Genomic DNA, 19,573 nt, shown 5'->3' on the forward strand with positions numbered 1-19,573 from the left:
AATACCAGCCGCAGCTGCTAACATTTCGTGAGACCTTATCATGTGCTGGGCACTGAACTTTTTTTTTAACTTTTTATTTTCAAATATTTCAGACTTACAGAAAAGTCACAAAATAGTATGAATTCCCCTGCACTCCTCACCCAGATCCCCCAAGTGTTAACTTTTATCATATTTGCTTTATCATATTCTTGCTCTCCCACTCTCTCCTGGGGTTAATGGTATCCAGTAAAAGAAAATGTTAATATCTCCCAAATCATCCACCACAACTGCTAGCTATACGAGATATTAGACAAGTTCCCTTAACCACTTTGACCAGAGGTTTCTATTAAGTGGAAGATGACTTAATTTCTAAGTACAATTAGGCAGTACTTTCTCAGTTAAAGCATGTATAAATGTTTCAACTTCATCAGTATTGCCACTGAACTACTTACTACTCAGCAATTTACTGATGGTCTTCATTATTTAATGTCTATCCATAAAAAAGACAAGGGGCATGAGAATGAGAATAAGGAAAGAAAATGTTCACAGAGTAGTCAGCAAATGAGGACATGAAAGCCCAAGGACAGGGGGATTGTGGAAAGACGGCAGAACAGGAAGTTTCAGGACTCAAGTCCCTCCAGCAGAACAGCTATTAAACAGGCAGGAACTGTCTGAATCAACCATTTTGAAACTCTGGAGTCCAGGGGAACACTGTACAGCATCCAGGGAAGAGTGTAAGGAAGAGGCTGGTAAATTACAGCAAATGCCAGAAATCTCTCCCACACATGGCAGTTACCGGTGCCCAGCCCCCACTCTCACAGTAAGCTACCATGGGCTCCAGCCCCTGGCTAGCTCACTGGTGACAGAAAAGGACATAAAAATCCATTAGGGGTGGGCACAGCTGATCACGGATCAAAGCTTTGGATTAGCAGCTTCAGATCTCTGGGGCCCTGGCTCTGAGGGTGGCCACTGTTCCAACCCACTCTGCAGAAAGGTGACTGAGGACACTCAAAACTGCTATGCTTCCTCAGAGCTGGGGGACAGTTGAAGGGCTGCATTTGCTGGGCACGGCAAGAAAGCACAGCTTTGGGGAGCCATGGAAAAATCTCCTGGCACCCTTCCTGGCCCCTCCCTCGTCCCTCTTCAGGGTAATTTGGAGCTGGCTGGCACTTCCTCTTTGGGTCTCTGGCCTTATACTGGCTGGGAAAGACTGACTGGGGAAACTCCTCTCCAATGTACTCTGCTCCCGGAATTTGCCTTCCAGAAAAAAGTAACTGTAGACAATGAAAGCAGTGTTAGAAACAATTGAGGCAGATGTCCTGGGGCAAAGGCTGACCTGCTTTAAGTCCCCCAGTGGAACACTTGGGAGTGGGAGAAAGTCTGTCTCCTGGAAGTGCATTGAAGCTCTTGTAAACAGGGGAAGAACTCCTAAGGTCACTAGTAAGCACAATCCCAGGACAAGACACAGGTCCAGAAAAGACAGGCAGGAAAGACCATGCACTTTGTATTTGCACGACTGGAACTTTCTGATGGGAGGGCTGACATTTAAAAAAATCTCTGTCATATCACCAACTGGTTACAAACTCAAGAAATAGACATCTCAGGGGATAAATCCCAGAGTTAACATTTGAAAATACTGAAATGTACAGTGTGCAACACAAGATTACAAGACAAATGAAGAAACAGGAAATGATGGCCCATCCAAAATAAGGGGATAAAAATCCAGAAAATACCAACAAAGAAGACCAGAATATGAACATACCAGACAAAGACTTTTAAAAAAAATAATCTTCAATATGCTCAAGGAGAAGAAGGAAAATACAGGAATAAACTAAAAAATATCAGGAAAACAATGAATGAACAATATGAGGCTCTCAATAAAGAGAAATTTTAAAAGTGAACCAAATGGAACTACTGGAGTTGAAAACCAAAATAAATGAAATGAAAAATAACCAGGAGGTTTTCAACAGCAGATTGTAGCTGGCAGAAGAAAGAATCAGTGAACTCAAAGACGAGAATGTTGAAATGAGTCAGGCTGAGGAGCAGAAAGAAAAAAAAGAATTATAAAAACTGAAAATAACCTAAGAGACTTCTGGGATACCATCAAGCACACCAATATATGCATTGTGAGAGCCACAGAAAGAGAAGAAAGAGAGAAAGGGGCAGAAGGAATATTCAGAGGAATAACAACAGAAAACTTCCCAAACTTAGCAAAAGATGTGAATCTGCATACCCAGGAAGCCCAGAAAATACCAAACGGGATAAATTTGAAGAAAAATATGCCCTGTGACATACTCCTCAAACTGTCAAATGCAAAAGACAAGAAGAGAGTTCAAAACCTGCAAGAGAAAAACATGTTATTTACAAGAGAGTCTCAATTAGATTACATGTAGATTTCTTCAGAAACGATGGAGGCAAGAAGGCAGTAGGTTAAAATACTTAAAGTACTGAAAGGAAGCAATTGCCAAGCAATAATTTTATATCCAGTGAGACTTTCTTTCAAAAATGAGGGACAGATTAAGAAATTCTCAGATAAAATGCAAATGCATAAAAAGTAATGATATATCTATGGTTTTGGACACACAATGTACAATGATATAATTTGAAACAAGTACAAAACAGGTGGAGGGGTGGAAGGGTATAGGAAAAGCATATGTGCATGCTACTGAAGTCAAGTTGGAACCAAATCAAATGTGGTTGCTATATATTCAGAATGTTAATTTTTAACCCCACGGTAACCACAAGGAAAATATACGGAAACTATATCCAGATAAAATGAGAAGAGACTCGGTACGGTACAACACACACACACACACACACACACAAATAAATAAGAAGGTAGGCATTAACAAAAAATTGAGGGACAGAAAAGTTATAAGACTTACAAAGACTAAATAGAAAAACAGCAGAAGAAAGTCCTGCATTATCAGTAGTAATGTTAACTGTAAATGGATTAAAATCTCCAATCAAAAGTCAGAGATTGGCAGAATGGATTAAAAAGTATGACCAAATTGTATGCTGTTTATAGGAAACTCACCTTAAATTCAAAGACTTAAGTAGGTTGAAAGTGAAAGGACAGAAAAAATATACCTTGAAAGCAGTAATCAAAAGAGAGCTGGGGTCACTATACTAATGAAAGATAAAAGATTTTAAGTTAAAAACCATTATAAGGGACAAAGATGGTCTTTATATATTGATAATGGGGTCAAATAAACAAGAAGACATGACAATTACAATATATATGCATTTAAAAGTAGAGCCCCCAAATTATGAAATATTGAAATACTGACAGATTTGAAGGGAGAGATAGACGGCTCTACATTAGTAGTAGGAGACTTTAATACACAACTTTCAAAAATGGATAAAACACCTAGACAGAAGATCAGTAAGGAAATAGAAAATTTGAATGATACTCAAATCCAACTAGACCTAACAGGCATATATAGACCTAACAGGCTTCAACCAACAGCAGCAGAATGCACATTCTTATTGAGTGCACACAGATCATTCTCTAGGATAGACCATACGTTAGGTTACAAAACGAGTCTCAATAAGTTAAAAAAAATAGTGAAATCATACAATGCATCTTCTCTGACTACAATGGAATACAATTAATAACAGAGAGAGAAATGGAAAATTCACAAACATGTGGAAATTAAACAAGATGGTCTTTAATAACCAATGGGTTAAAGAGGAAATCACAAGGGAAACTGGGAAATATTTTGAGGTCAATGAAAATGAAAATACAACATACCAAAACTTATGGGATAAAGCAAAGGCAGTGCTAAGAGGGAAATTTATAGCTCTAAATGCTTACATTATAAAAGAAGAATGCTTTCAAATCTGAGACCTAACATCAAAAATGGAAGAATTAGAAATAGAACAAACTAAACTCAAAGTGAGCAGATGGAAGGAAATATAAAAATCAGTGTGGAGAAAAATGAAATAGAGAATAAAAAACAATGGAATGAACAAAACCAAAAGTTGGCTTTTTGACAAGATCAATAAAATTGACAAACTTTTAGCTAGACTGATGAAGACAGAGAACACATATGACTAAAATCAGAAATGGAAAGGGGGACATTACTATCGACCCTCCACTGAAATAAAAACTAAGAGGATACTATGAACAATTATACACCTACAAATCAGATGACCTAGGATGAAATGGGCAAATACCTAGAAACATGCAAACTACCTACACTAACTCAAGAAGAAAGAGAAGATCTCAACAAACCAGTAACTAGTACAGAGATTGAATCAGTAATCAAAAACCTTCCAACAAAAAAAGCCCAAGACCAGATAGCTTCACAGGGGAATATTACCAAACATTCCAAGAAGAATTAACACCAAACCTGCTCAAAGTCTTCCAAAAATTTTAAGAGGAGGGAACACTCCCTAACTCATTCTATGAGGTCAAGATCATCTTCATACCAAAGTCAGATAAAGATACTACAAGAAAGGAAAATTAGAGACCAATATCCTTTATGAACGTAGATGCAAATATCCTCAATGAAATACTAGCAACCAGAATTAACAGCACATTGAAACAATAATATACCATGATCAAATGGGATTTATCCCAGGTATGCAAGGGGAGGTTCAATTTAAGAAAATCCATTAATGTAATGCACTGCATTAACAGAATGATGGAAAAAACCCATGTGATCATCTCAATTGCTGGAGAAAAGGTATATGACAAAATCCAGCATCCTTTCTTGATAAAAACACGTAGAAAACAAGGAATAGTTAAAAATTTCCTCAACATGATAAGGGGCCTGAGCCAGTTTGAATGTATTATGTTCCCTAAAACGCCACATTTAATACAATCTGGTAGGGGTAGACGAATTAGTGTTGATTAGGTTGGAATCTTAGGATTAGGTTGTTTCCATGGAGATGTGACCCACCCAACTGTGGGTAATACCTTGATTAGATTGTTTCTATGGAGGTGTGGCCCTGCTCATTCAGCGTGGGTCTTGATTTAATCACTGGAGTTCTATAAAACAGCTCACAAACAGAAGGAGCTCAACGCTGCAATTTAGAGACATTTTGGAGACAGCCATTGAAAGCAGACTTTTGTTGATGTTTTGGAGATACTAGTCCAGAGTTTGCCCTGAGAAGCTAAGCCTAGAGACATTTTGGAGTGCAACCTGGGAGCAAGCAGATGCCAGCCACATGCCTTCCCAGATAACAGAGGTTTTCTAGATGCTATTGGCCTTCCTTCAGAGAAGGTATACTCATGTTGGTGCCTTCATTTGGACATTTTCAGGGCCTTCAGACTGTAATTTGTAACCAAATAAACCCCCTTTATAAAAGCCACTCCATCTCTGATATTTTGCATAACGGCAGCATTAGCAAACCGGAACAGGGCCTATATGAAAAACCACAGCTAACATCATACATAATGGTGAAAGACTGAAAGCTTTCCCTCTATGATTATGAACAAGACAAGGATGCCCACTGTCACCAATGTTATTCAACACTGTACTAGAAGTTCTAGTCAGACCAATGAGGCAAATAAAAGAAATAAAAGGCATTGTAAAGGAAGAAGTAAAACTTTCCCTATTTGTGGATTTCATGATCCTATTACAGAAAATCTTGAAAAATCCCCATCGAATCTCCTAGAGCTAATTAATGAGTTCAGAAAAGTAGCGGGGTACAAAGGCAACACCCAAAAATCAGTAGTATTCCCATACATTAGCAATGAACAATCAGAAGAAGAAATAAAGAAAAAAATTCCATTAAAATAGCAACCAAAAGAATCAAACATATAGGAATAAATCCAACCAAGGATGTAAAGGACTTGAACACAGAAAACTACAAAACATTGCTACAAGAAATTAAAGACTTAAATAAATGGAGGGACATTCCATGTTCATGGATTGGAAGACTAAATATTGTTACGACATCAATTCTACCCAAAGCAATTTATAGATTCAATACAATACCAACCAAAATTCCAACAGCCTATTTTGCAGAAATGAAAAAGAAAATTATCAAATTTATTTGGAAGTGTAAGAGGCCCTGAATAGCCAAAGTCATCTTGAAAAAGAAGAACGAAGTTGGAGGACTCCCACCTCTCAATCTTAAAACTTACTAGAAAGCCACAATAATCAAAACAGTATGGTACTAGTACAAGGTCAGACTTGTACTAATTTAATGGAATTAAATTTAGAGCTCAGAAATGAACCCTCACATTTACAGCCAATTGATTTTTGGCCAAGGGGAAAGGAACACTCAATTGGGAAAGAATAGGCTCTCCAATTACAAAAGGATGAAGGTTGACCCCTGTGCTGGTTTGGATGCATTATGCGCCCCAAAACACCATTATCGTTGATGCAGACTTGTGTGGGCAGGAAACTATTGGTGTTGATTCGGTTGGAGACTTTTGATTGGATGTTTCCGTGGAGATGTGATCACTCAATTGTGGGCGAGATCTTTCATTGGATAATTTCCATGGAGCTGTGGCCCTACCCATTCAGCATGGGCCACGATTAGTTTAATGGAGCATTATATAAGCTCAGACAGAAGGAGTGACCTTGCTAAAGCCAAGAGGGACACTTTGAAGAATACACAGGAGCAGAGCGAGAAGCTGCAGATAAGAGACAGTTTGAAGATGGCCGTTGAAAGCTGACTTTTGCTCCGGAGAAGCTAAGCGAGGAAAAACACCCCAACAGCAACTAAGAGTGACATTTTTGAGGAACTACAGCCTAGAGAGGAACGTCCTGGGAGAAAGCCATTTTGAAACCAGAACTCTGGAGTAGACGCCAGCCACGTACCTTCCCAGCTAACAGAGGTTTTCTGGACACCACTGGCCATCCTCCAGTGAAGGTACCTGATTGTTAATGACTTACCTTGGACACTTTATGACCTTAAGACTGTAACTTTGTAACCAAATAACCCCCCTTTATGAAATCTGATCCATTTCTGGTGTTTTGCATTCCAGCAGCATTAGCAAACCAGAAGAACCCCCTAGGACATACCATTAAAAAAAAAAGAAATCAACTCAAAATGAATCAAAGACCTAAATATATGAGCCAGAACTATAAAAATCATAGAAGAAAACCTAGTGGAGCATCTTCAGGACCTTGAGTTAGGCAAGGGTTTCTTAGCTTACACCCAAAGCACAAGCAACGAAAGAAAAAAATAGATAAACATGACCTCATCAAAATTAAAAACTTTTGTGCTTCAAAGGAATTTACCAGGAAAGTGAAAGGACAACTTACACAATGGGACAAAATATTTAGAAACCACATGTCTGATAAGAGATTAATATCCTGAATAGATAAAGAAATCCTACAACTAAACAACAAAAAGACAAACAACCCAATTTAAAAATGAGCGGAAGAACTGAATAGATATTTCTCTAAAGAAGATAAACAAGTGGCCAATAAGCCCATGAAAAGAGGAGCAACATCATTAGCCATCAGGGAAATGCAAATCAAAATCACGAGATACCATTTCACACCTACTAGAATGACTAGTATTTAAAAAAAAATGGAAAATTACAAATGTTGGAGAGGATGTAGAGAAACAGGAATACTCATTCATTGCCGGTGGGAATGGAAAACGATACAGTCACTGTGGAAGACAGTTTGGTGGTTCCTCAGAAAGTATAGAATGACCATATGACCCAGCAATCCCACTTTTAGGGATATACCCAAAAGAAGTGAAAGCGGGAACTCAGATAGATATTTGCACACTGATGTTCATAGCGGCATTATTCACAATTGCCAAAAGATGGAGCAACCCAAGTGTCCATCAACTGATTAATAGATAAACAAATGTGGAATATACACACAATGGAATATTATTCAGTTGTAAACAGGAAGGAAGCTCTGATTCATGTAACAAGATGGATGAACCGTGAAGACATCATGTTGAGTGAAATAAGCCAGACATAAAGAGACAAATATTGTATGATGTCACTGATATGAAATTAGCATAAGCAAACTCATAGAGTCAGAATCTAGAATACAGGTTACTGGGGGAGGGGTGGGGAAGGCATAGAAAGTTAAGCCTTAAAATATACAGAGTTTCTATCTGGTACCATGGAAAAATTTTTAGTAAAGAATGGTGGTGATTGTAGCACAACACTGTGAACTCATTTAACAGCACCTAATTATATACTTGAATGTGGTTAAAAGGGGAAATTTTAGGTTGCATATATGTTACCAGAATTAAAAATTTTTAAATAAATCCATGGAACTGCAGAACAGAAACACTGAACCCTAAGTTAAACCACAGACTATACTGAATTGTACAATTATAAAAACATGCTTTCATCAGTTGTAACAAATGTACCACACTAATGCAAAGTGTTAATAGTGTGGTATCCTGTATTTTTTACATGATTTTGCTATAACCCTACAACTTCTCTAATTAATGAAAGAAAAAAAAGAGTCCAAAGACAAATTCTCTGTTGAAGTAGGTAACTTCTGGAGTTTCTCTTTGCAATTAGAAAACAAAATGGGTTTCAATCATTGTAAAGTTATCATTTGGAAAAAAAATCCCAGAAATTAAATTCCCTGAACTCAAAGTCTATTTGATTTAACTTGTCCTAAAAATTAGCAAATCATGAAGTTTATAGACATTCTGAACTCTAGCAGAACTGACCATACATATGGGAAAGAAGGAATAACCATCTGTATTTCCAAAGGCATTGGACAAAAATTACAGATTTTATAGTAATATTTTTATAATGAGGAGATTACAAAAAAAACCACCCTATTGTTCCCCTTCACAAAGCTAAGATACTCAAATGAAAATTAAGCAAAGCAAGTGAATATGTTTACCAGGCCTGCCGCCTTGTTTTGCCAGCTTGACATATTCTGAGTCTGTTTCTTTTATCCAGTATCTGCGAGTCGCAAATGTATTCCCATTGTGTGATTCTCCCAAATCATTGAGACCCGGGATCTGGGATGCTGGTGGGGCCTCTACTGCCTTCTCAGACCGCTTTGCTGGAAGATGATAATACCAATCTGGAAAAAGAGTTAAGGCCAAAGTTAGCGCTGTGATGTACACATTAACATCACAGTTTGGTTTGGTTCCCTTCCCAAAAGGCGCATGAGTGAGAATGTCTTCTATGCCATAAGATTGTCCTGTGCAGACAATCCAATTAGGGGCAATACATGCCACACAGTACATTAGCATGGAAAAACGCTTTTCTCTCTCAAATACTATGTAATGAATCATAACACTATCAGTAACTCAGTCACTTAATTAAAAGTTCCAGATGTTACAGAAAAGAGACAAGGGAAGGGGAAACTGTAGCTTTGTTAGAGCAACTACTTGTGGCAAACCATTGTTTACCCCTAAGTTGACTGAGGAAAACCTCAAGTAGCATCCCCATAAATGGAAATGTTGGTGTGAATAGATGACGGGTGTGGAATTTCTATAGGGAAGGGGACTCACGAAGACAGAGCTTGGTACAGTAGTGTGGGAGAAGGAAGGAGGAGAGGAAAAATAAGGACAACTCACTCGCTGTCCTTCCTCTCCACCCTGATTTGAGCCCAGTGGGCAGCGTCCTTGGGCAGAGAAGCAGGTCATAGGCCTGACAAAGTGATCAGGTTGCCTAAGTGGCCTTGTCAGCTCAGGGCATGGAGAGCAGATTTCTAAGTTCTGGTTTGTGACCCCCCATGAGACTCTCTGGAGACTTTTAGTAGGACTCTTAGGAAACTCTGTGCGTCAAATTAAGCAGAAGTCCAAATAAAAGGAAAAATATCACAGCTGAATGAAACTTTGGAAACAAAATCCAGGAATAATATAAAATACAAAAGATGCAATGAATGTGCCGCAATGATTCAGTATATTTAACACTAACTAGAATTTACCGTCAACAAATTCATGAGTGTCAGAATCTAGCACAATGTCCTGCTCTTGGTAGGTATACAGGAAACTGGGTGTTGAATACATCACTTCACGTAAGTAAATGGTTCTCCCATAAACAAGAAGCAACTATCCTCTAAAGTTAAAAGCTTAGACATCTGATTCCTACATAGAACTATAGCTGGGTTCGCTACATAAAAATGAATGGTATTTAGCATGGAAAATCTTTGAAATAGTTAAAGTATATTAATTACCTGAATCAACATTATTTGAAAAGGAAAAACCCACCAGGACAGTTTTAAAGAACTGCACAAATGATCACAGAGAATCAATTTAAGAACTAAAAATAAGAGTTTAGCAGCTTTATGTGCTGACCCTATTGAACTCAAATATTTTCTTTTAGAGGGAAGGCACTAATTCTTGCATTACTTTTCCTCTCTGGGTTTTGATTACTAATTAATCCACAGAGAACAGTGAACCTTCTACCTTCTCATTATTGCATGCTTCAGGCACGCAGTGAACTCTACTCCTGTCGGTCATTTTAGAAAAACATGCCAAAGGAGCTCAGGAAACAAGGGTACCAGTCAGTAAGAATCAGCTGCCACCACCTAAAAAACCCACACACACAGAGTCAAATAGACAAAAATTATCTTTTAGCTTTTATCACTCAAAATTAGAAGTACTTCTATGACACCAGATCGTTTACTACCATATGGATTTTCATTATACAGCCTTCCCCATGTCTTCACGTACTGGTATTAGTACCCTCATTTTATAAATGAGAAAACAGAGCCTATAAGACATGGTGAATCACACTGAAGATCTCTCAACAACAACTTGAGCCCAGCTCTTCTGGTCTCCAAGCCACAGCAGTGTTTTCTGAGCACAGGCCCCTGTCTTTAGGCTGCTGTGGCAACCAGAGAGGGGGGTGTTACAAGCACAGGCTGTGGGCCCCACTGCAATTTAAGTATGTGACCCAGAGCAAGTTACTTAGAACCTCATGGGCCTCAGTGTCCTCAACCCTCAAAACAAGTTTAATGATGTTACATGAGTTAGTAAACATACACAGTGTTTAGAACAGTGCCTTCCCCGTTTTGACTTTTATTATTGTCATTCTTACAAGATGAGGCCACTAAGGCCCAGAGAAGTCACAGAAAGTCTGGAGAGCACAAGCTGGGCCCAGGGGACCAGGCCAGGCCTCCTAGCAAAGGCTCTTCCCACAGCTTGCTCCACCCTTCATCTCCCAGTTCCTCTCTCTTTTCAGATGTAAACAACTCCAGCATGCCAGCCCAGCTTCCTGCTCAGTCTCTCCCAGCCAAGCTCCAGGACCTGCTTCTCTACCCGCTTTCAACAGAGGGAGAGGAACAAAAACAAAAAAAATGGATGACAGTATTCCAAATCTTCTTCTTTCTCTTCTCTCCAATGTCAACCTCTGGTAAATAAGAAGTCCCAGGACTATGTGAACTGTAGGAAGGAAGTATCTCCACTGAATTCTTGTTTCCTGTTACCCAGCCACTGAAAAGAGGAAATATACTTCACTCGGTTGGGGTGTAAACTGGTAGCAAGAGACAGGAAATCAGTGAAACAGGTAGGGATAAAGCTGAAAAAAAAAGCTCAGAAGTCAGCATTCGGGAAAAAAAAACAAAACTGAGTTATAGAGGGTTAAACTCTTATAAAGAAAATTTCAAAGAAATCCTCTTGATCCAACAACTAAGGCAACAGTACACAGCATTGGTTTTCTCATTGAAAATAAAGAAAAACAAAACTAATATTTTCTCAAATTCTCCCTTTATGCCTTACACGGGCACTGGGACAGTCTCACAGGTTTCTTTAGAATAAATCTTTTTAGTTTTATCCGCTTCTCTTTGCCCAAACACACACACACACAAGATGCTGGATTCATGACCAACCCAATAAAATCAGAGTGAATGAACATTGCTTCTTTCGGGGCTCCAGGATACCTGAGTGTGCCCATTGTCCCAAGCGCTCCAGAAAGGTACTCACCACAGGGAGCATAACGGCTGGTTGCTCCATGCAGCTCCTTGCTCGTGTTTCTCATGCTGAGATCTCTGAGAGCTGTTTTGAAGAGAAAGATCACTGAGTAGGGTGTTCACGTACTTTAAGCCCCTCCTGTTAACTGAGTAACCAAGAGCTCCGCGGGAGGGGCGGCGGGCCTGGTATGCTCTCAGGTGGGCCAGAATACCCGACCCGCCGCCCCAGCTCACCTGCTCGCGGAGAGTGTCCCTGAGAGTGCAGGGCGGCGGCGTGGAGAGGCTGGAGTTTGTTTGTACATGGAGAGGTGGCGACAAGCTCCGCACAGGCAGCACGCGGGCGGCAGAACCACAACAACACGCGTCGCCCGGGCAACGGCCAGTCTGCAACTCCCGCGGGCGCAGGTGGGAGCGCCGGGAGCCAATCCAAGAAGTTTGAGACGCGGCAACTAGCCAATCACGGCAGGGGCGGGGCGCGGGTGCTGCCTGTCAACTGCCCCAGGCGGGGACTGGGCGAGAAGACTTGCGTGGGCCGGGGGTGGGGTGGGACCGCGCTGGGTCGGGGGCGGGGCTACGCTTGCTGCCGGGACGGGGACGGGGACGAGGACGAGGTGAGTGCTCCAGGGGCTCTCGTGCTCCCCTTCCTTTCCAACTGGGAATACCACTTACTGCAAAGCGTCCTGAAAAACTAGTAGCATCTACCACGTTTTACAAGCACTCCTTAATAAGCTGTCTCATCTTGGAAAAAAAGAGTGGCAGTATATAAAAATATGATTTTAACCGAACAGATGTAGGAGTGATTATTCACTTAGCAAAAAATGCATAACTTTAGGCAGAGATTGCCTCGCAAATCTCCTGTTTATGTAATGCATTAAAAAAAAAAAAAAAAAAGCCAAAGACTAATAGGTCTTTGGGAAAACCTGGCAAATAGACATTTCTGTCAATTGTGCATCAATGATGAAATTGTCCTGTAATGGTCTTTCCTAATATCTTATTTTTTCAAGAATAGTTCTGTTTCTTAAGTCAAAAGTCACTTTACCATGTTTCTACCAAATAGCGTTGTGAATTCTGAACACTTGACTTTAATGTGACCTTTATTGGGGGGGGGGCTACAAAAAGTACAATGATTATATTATGAATCGTGCTTCACAAGAAGCAGAGTATCTGGCATACCATTTGGTGCTGCCAATAAGAAGACGGTAGCTACGGCTATTGTCAGTGGGAGAAAACTTTTGTTATCCAGAAAGTTTCATGTCAACCTGGACAAATAATGGAGGTAATTAATTTGTCCAGTGTGAGCTAATTCAGTGTGAGAATTATAGAGGAACAAGCTGCCAATGGGGAAGGTCTAAGAAATCCTGTTGTTCCTGGTTGGGGATTGAATTGTGTCACCCACAAAGATGTGCTCTAATCCTATCTCCTGATACTGAGCTGTGAAGCCATTTATAAATAGGACCTTTGAACACGCTTTCATTAGGTAAGGTATGTCCACACTGAATGAGGGTAGACCTTGTTCCAATATGACTTAAGTCCTTATAAGCAAAGGAAATTGGACATGGACAGAAGTAGAAACCAGAAAGAAGTAGAAAAAGCCAGAGAAAGAGATCACCACATGACGGAGTACTGCTGTCACCAGAACACTACAGACTTTGGAGAAAGCATAGTCTTGCTGATACCTTGATGTTAGACTTCCAGCCTCCAAAAATGTGAACCAATAAATTCCTGTTGTCTAAGCTACAAGTCAGTGTGGTACGTGTCATAGCAGCCCTGGCAAACTAAGATATGCCTACTCAAACTTTTGGTATGAATGAGATACTTCTATGATTCCTTGTTTAGTGAGGAGCAGCCAAAAACTGGGCTGGGATGGTCCTGCAGTGGAAGGTCTCCCAGAGCCTAGCCAAGCAGGGCTGGTGACAGAAAAGTTAATATGCAGCGTGTCTTATCAGGAATTTCCACGTAGGCCAAACAACAACAACAAAAACCATAAAACAACCAAATAACCCAATTCCAGGTAAGAAACTGAAAGATCAGTTGACACAATATTGATTATAAAATATATGTTAAGCATCTTCTGATAAAGGTAGCATTTCGGGTTTGTATTCTGAAGCATGCTCCTGTTCCAAATATATAATAATAGATAAAATATAAAAAGAAAAAATATTTAACAACCCTAGGAGCCAGGGGATCTCCAACAAAGGAGGAGGAGCAGAAATGGCAGTGGAAGTGGGAAACCCTCACTCAAAATAAGTCTGCACCAAGGGAAGAGATGTTTAGTTTGTGCGAGATCTGTGTTTCCCAAACAAGTTAAATTGTACAGTTTGTTCAAATACCATAATTACATGGAACTTTTAATAGGAAGTGAGACCTGGTGGGTTTGCATAGGTTAGTGTGAAATCGCGACACATTCCAAAGTAATTTGAACAGAGAATAAAAATATATATGCAGGGCCCCCCTGAAGAGCTGGGGGAAAATGCAGAGGTGTTGGGCTTCCTCACCTAGATTGTTGCTGATGTTCTCACAAACATTGAGGACTGGCGGTTTGATGTGCTGTGCTGGTTTGTATATATTATGTCCCCCAGAAAAGGCCACATTCTTTAATGCAATCTTGTGGGGGGCAGATGTATTAGTGTGGATTAGGTTGGAGCTTACTGATTCAGTATTTCCATGGAGGTGTGGTCCTGCCCATTCATTGTGGCCTTGATAAGTTCACTGGAGCTCTATAAAAGCTCAGACAGAAGGAGTGCACAGTTAGCAGTAGCTGAGATAGACATTTTGAAGATGGCTGTTGGAAGCTGATGCAGACATTTTGGAGAACACCATTTTGAAACACAACCTGGGAGTAAGCAGATGCCAGCCATGTGCCTTCCCAGCTAACAGAGGTTTTCCGGACACCATTGGCCATCCTCCAGTGAAGGTACCCAATTGTTGATGACTTACCTTGGACACTTTATGGCCTTAAGACTGTAACTTTATAACCAAATAAACCCCCTTTAAAAAGCCAATCCATTTCTGGTGTTTTGTGAAAAGGCAGCATTAGCAAACCAGAACATTGTTCCAAGCCTCTATCATGGGACTTGCCCTTATGAAGCTCGTTACTGTTTGTGCCTAAGAGTCTCCCCCTGAGTGCATCTTTGTTACTCAGACATGGCCCTCTCTCTCTAGCTAAGCCAACTCGGCAGGTGAACTCACTGCCCTCCCCACTATGTAGGACCTGACTCCCAGGGGTGTAATTCTGCCTGGCAATGCAGAATATGACTCCCAGGGATGAATCTAGACCAGACATCGTAGAAGTGAGAACATCTTCTTGGCCAAAAGGGGGATGCAAAATGAAACCGTTTCAGTGGCTGAGAGTTTCCAAATGGAGCCGAGAGGTCACGCCAGTGGGCATTCCTGTGCACTATATAGATAACCCTTTTTAGGTTTTAATGAATTGGAATAGCTAGAAGTAAATACCTGAAACTATCAAACTGCAACCCAGTAGCCTTGACTCTTGAAGATGATTGTATAACAATGTAGCTTATAAGAGGTGACAGTGTGATTGTGAAAACCTTGTGGATCACACTCCCTTTATCCAGTGTATGGATGGATGAGTAGAAAAATAGGAACAACAAACTAAATGAAAAATAGGGTGGGATGGGGGAGATCATTTGGGTGTTCATTTTTACTTTTATTTTTTATTCTTACTTTTACTTTTTCTGGTACAAGGAAAATGTTCAAAAAATAGATTGGGATGACAAATGCACAACTATATGATGGGTACTGTGAACAACTGATTGTATACTTTGGATGACTGTCTAGTATGTGAATATATCTCAGTAAAATTGAATTAAAAAAAAATAAGTCTGCAGACCAACATTCTAGATCTCAGAAGGAAGCTGAACAGTAAGATAACAATCAACATAATGAACAATCAGAAAATGAATGGTCTCCAGATTGATTTTTTTAAAGTCATCTGAAAAGGCTTTTAAATTAAATATAAGCTACTTAAAGAAATAAAATAAAACAGTGATATTAATTTTTAAAAATTTTTCAAACAAAAGGCAGAAATGAAACAAAAGTAGGCAGACCAAAAAAATACAGAATGCAGGAGGATATGTGGGAAAAAAAGCATGCTTTAAGTCACTCAACAGAAAGCAAATGGAAACAGTTTTTAAAAATCTGTTTGATTTTAAAATTAAAAAGTTTGGTAACACAAAATATTGGTGACTAGGCAGTGAAGTAAGTTCTCACGTATTCCTAGTGGGAATATAAATTGGTGGGGTCTTTCCAGAGGGAAAAGACAATATTTATCAAAATTACACATATATTTTGACACCATAATTCCTCCTCTGGGTATATATTTCCTTACAGTTATAGTCACATGTATACAGAATAACTTAAATTATTAGTTACACATTGTTTTTAATATCAAAATGCCCATCGATATAGGACAGGTGAAACAGATTATGGAACATTCATACAATAAAACATGATCCTGCTGTGAAAGAATGAGGAAGCTTATACTAAATTGGAAAGAATTCCAAGATATATTTTTAAGTGAAAAAAAAAGCAAGATGCAGAACACTGTTTTTAATGAGCTACCATTTAGTTTAATAATGTGAAGGAACGAATATATGTATGTGTATTCATATACACACGAATTTGCATATCACATCTTTGAAAGGAAATAGAAGAAAATGATAACATGGATACTAGGAGGGAGGGAACAGTTAGGTAGAAGTTAGAAGCAGGATAGAAAGGAACCACTTTACTATGTGCCGTTTTCTATCTTTTGAATTTTGGACCGTTGGGTATAAAAGTAGAAATCTTGGGACTTCTTGGGATAGATTTAGACGTTACAGAGTCAAAGAGAAAATTAGTAAATTGGAAAAGAGCACTTATGAATTTTCCCCCAAATCAGCCTAGAGTAAAAAGAGAAAGAAAAAAGAATATGAGAGAAGAGTTGAGATGTGTGGAGTATAAATTAAAAGGAATTCACAGAGGCGGGGCAAGATGGCAGACTGGTGAGCTGTATGTTTTAGTTACTCCTCCAGGAAAGTAGGTAAAAAGCCAGGAACTGCGTGGACTGGACACCACAGAGCAATCTGTCTTTGGGCATACTTCATACAACACTCATGAAAACGTGGAACTGCTGAGATCAGTGAAATCTGTAAGTTTTTGCGGCCAGGGGACCCGCGCCCCTCCCTGCCAGGCTCAGTCCCGGGGGAGGAGGGGCTGTCAGCTCCAGGAAGGAGAAGGGAGAATTGCAGTGGCTGCTCTTATCGGAAACTCATTCTACTGATTCAAACTCCAACCATAGATAGACTGAGACCAGACACCAGAGACTCTGAGAGCAGCCAGCCCAGCAGAGAGGAGACAGGCATAGAAAAAAAACAACACGAAAAACTCCAAAATAAAAGCAGAGGATTTTTGGAGTTCTGGTGAACACAGAAAGGGGAAGGGCGGAGATCAGGCCTTGAGGCGCATATGCAAATCCCGAAGCAAGGCTGATCTCTCTGCCCTGTGCACCTTTCCTTAATGGCCCTGGTTGCTTTGTCTATTAGCATTTCAATAACCCATTAGATCTCTGAGGAGGGCCGTTTTTTTTTTTTTTTTTTTTTTTAAATCCTTTTTGCTTTTTCTAAAACAATTACTCTAAGAAGCTCAATACAGAAAGCTTCAAAGAATTGAAATTTGGGCACGTCAAGTCAAGAGCAGAACTAAGAGAGCTCTGAGACAAAAGGCAATAATCCAGTGGCTGAGAAAATTCACTAAACAACACAACTTCCCAAGAAAAGGGGGGTGTCCGCTCACAGCCACCATCCTGGTGGACAGGAAACACTCCTGCCCATCGCCAGCCCCATAGCCCAGAGCTGCCCCAGACAACCCAGTGTGACGGAAGTGCTTCAAATAACAGGCACACACCACAAAACTGGGCGTGGACATTAGCCTTCCCTGCAACCTCAGCTGAATGTCCCAGAGCTGGGAAGGGGGAGCAGTGTGAATTAAAAGAGCCCCATTCAGCCATCATTTGAACAGACTGGGAGCCTCCCAACACAGCCCAGCAGCCCAGAACTGCCCTGGGGTGACGTCACTCACCTGTGACATAGCACAGTCATCCCTCAACAGAGGACCCGGGGTGCACAGCCTGGAAGAGGGGCACACTTGCAAGTCTCAGGAGCCATACGCCAATACCAAAGACTTGTGGGTCAGTGGCAGAGACAAACTGTGGCAGGACTGAACTGAAGGATTAGACTATTGCAGTAGCTTTAAAACTCTAGGATCATCAGGGAGATTTGATTGTTAGGGCCACCCCCCCCTCCCCGACTGCCCAGAAACACGCCCCACATACAGGGCAGGCAACACCAACTACACACGCAAGCTTGGGACACCAATTGGGCCCCACAAGACTCACTCCCCCACTCACCAAAAAGGCTAAGCAGGGGAGATCTGGCTTGTGGAGAACAGGTGGCTCGTGGACGCCACCTGCTGGTTAGTTAGAGAAAGTGTACTCCACGAAGCTGTAGATCTGATAAATTAGAGATAAGGACTTCAACTGGTCTACAAACCCTAAAAGAACCCTATCAAGGTCAGCAAATGCCACGAGGCCAAAAACAACAGAAATTATAAAGCATATGAAAAAACCAGACGATATGGATAACCCAAGCCCAAGCACCCAAATCAAAAGACCAGAAGAGACACACCTAGAGCAGCTACTCAAAGAACTAAAGATGAACAATGAGACCATAGTACGGGATATGAAGGAAATCAAGAAGACCCTAGAAGAGCATAAAGAAGACATTGCAAGACTAAATAAAAAAATGGATGATCTTATGGAAATTAAAGAAACTGTTGACCAAATTAAAAAGATTCTGGACACTCATAGTACAAGACTAGAGGAAGTTGAACAACGAATCAGTGACCTGGAAGATGACAGAATGGAAAATGAAAGCATAAAAGAAAGAATGGGGAAAAAAAATTGAAAAACTCGAAATGGACCTCAGGGATATGATAGATAATATGAAACGTCCAAATATAAGACTCATTGGTGTCCCAGAAGGGGAAGAAAAGGGTAAAGGTCTAGGAAGAGTATTCAAAGAAATTGTTGGGGAAAACTTCCCAAATCTTCTAAACAACATAAATACACAAATCATAAATGCTCAGCGAACTCCAAATAGAATAAATCCAAAAAAACCCACTCCGAGACATATACTGATCACACTGTCAAACATAGAAGAGAAGGAGCAAGTTCTGAAAGCAGCAAGAGAAAAGCAATTCACCACATACAAAGGAAACAGCATAAGACTAAGTAGTGACTACTCAGCAGCCACCATGGAGGCGAGAAGGCAGTGGCACGATATATTTAAAATTCTGAGTGAGAGGAATTTCCAGCCAAGAATACTTTATCCAGCAAAGCTCTCCTTCAAATTTGAGGGAGAGCTTAAATTTTTCACAGACAAAGAAATGCTGAGAGAATTTGCTAACAAGAGACCTGCCCTACTGGAGATACTAAAGGGAGCCCTACAGACAGAGAAACAAAGACAGGACAGAGAGACTTGGAGAAAGGTTCAGTACTAAAGAGATTCGGTATGGGTACAATAAAGGATATTAATAGAGAGAGGGAAAAATATGGCAAACATAATCCAAAGGATAAGATGGCCGATTCAAGAAATGCCTTCACGGTTTTAACGTTGAATGTAAATGGATTAAACTCCCCAATTAAAAGATACAGATTCGCAGAATGGATCAAAAAAAATGAACCATCAATATGTTGCATACAAGAGACTCATCTTAGA

General features: G+C 40.2%; 2 protein-coding genes across 4 annotated transcripts in view; one reads left to right on the top strand and one right to left on the bottom strand.

The window, feature by feature from the left end:
- The window catches only part of C5H7orf57 (chromosome 5 C7orf57 homolog), a 102,053-nt gene that overhangs the window by 43,628 nt on the left and 38,852 nt on the right, over positions 1-19,573 (bottom strand). The window contains exons 1-3 of one of the 2 annotated variants that reach the window (XM_037837210.1): positions 12,033-12,252; positions 11,812-11,883; positions 8,775-8,960 (exon numbers count right to left, since the gene is read on the bottom strand). In XM_037837210.1, the coding sequence (XP_037693138.1) occupies positions 8,775-8,960; positions 11,812-11,866 (241 nt within the window). In that variant the 5' untranslated portion in view covers positions 11,867-11,883; positions 12,033-12,252. Of the gene's footprint in view, positions 1-8,774; positions 8,961-11,811; positions 11,884-12,032; positions 12,253-19,573 lie in introns of those variants that run through there. The other variant, XM_037837211.1, reaches the window with a different exon arrangement.
- The window catches only part of SUN3 (Sad1 and UNC84 domain containing 3), a 39,635-nt gene continuing 32,444 nt past the window's right edge, over positions 12,383-19,573 (top strand). Inside the window, exon 1 of one of the 2 annotated variants that reach the window (XM_037837208.1) lies at positions 12,383-12,409. The gene's annotated coding sequence lies outside the window, so the exon portion shown is untranslated. The remainder of the gene's footprint in view (positions 12,410-19,573) is intronic. The other variant, XM_037837207.1, reaches the window with a different exon arrangement.

The sequence above is a fragment of the Choloepus didactylus genome, chromosome 5, assembly GCF_015220235.1.
Source record: "Choloepus didactylus isolate mChoDid1 chromosome 5, mChoDid1.pri, whole genome shotgun sequence".
Taxonomy (NCBI): domain Eukaryota; kingdom Metazoa; phylum Chordata; class Mammalia; order Pilosa; family Megalonychidae; genus Choloepus; species Choloepus didactylus.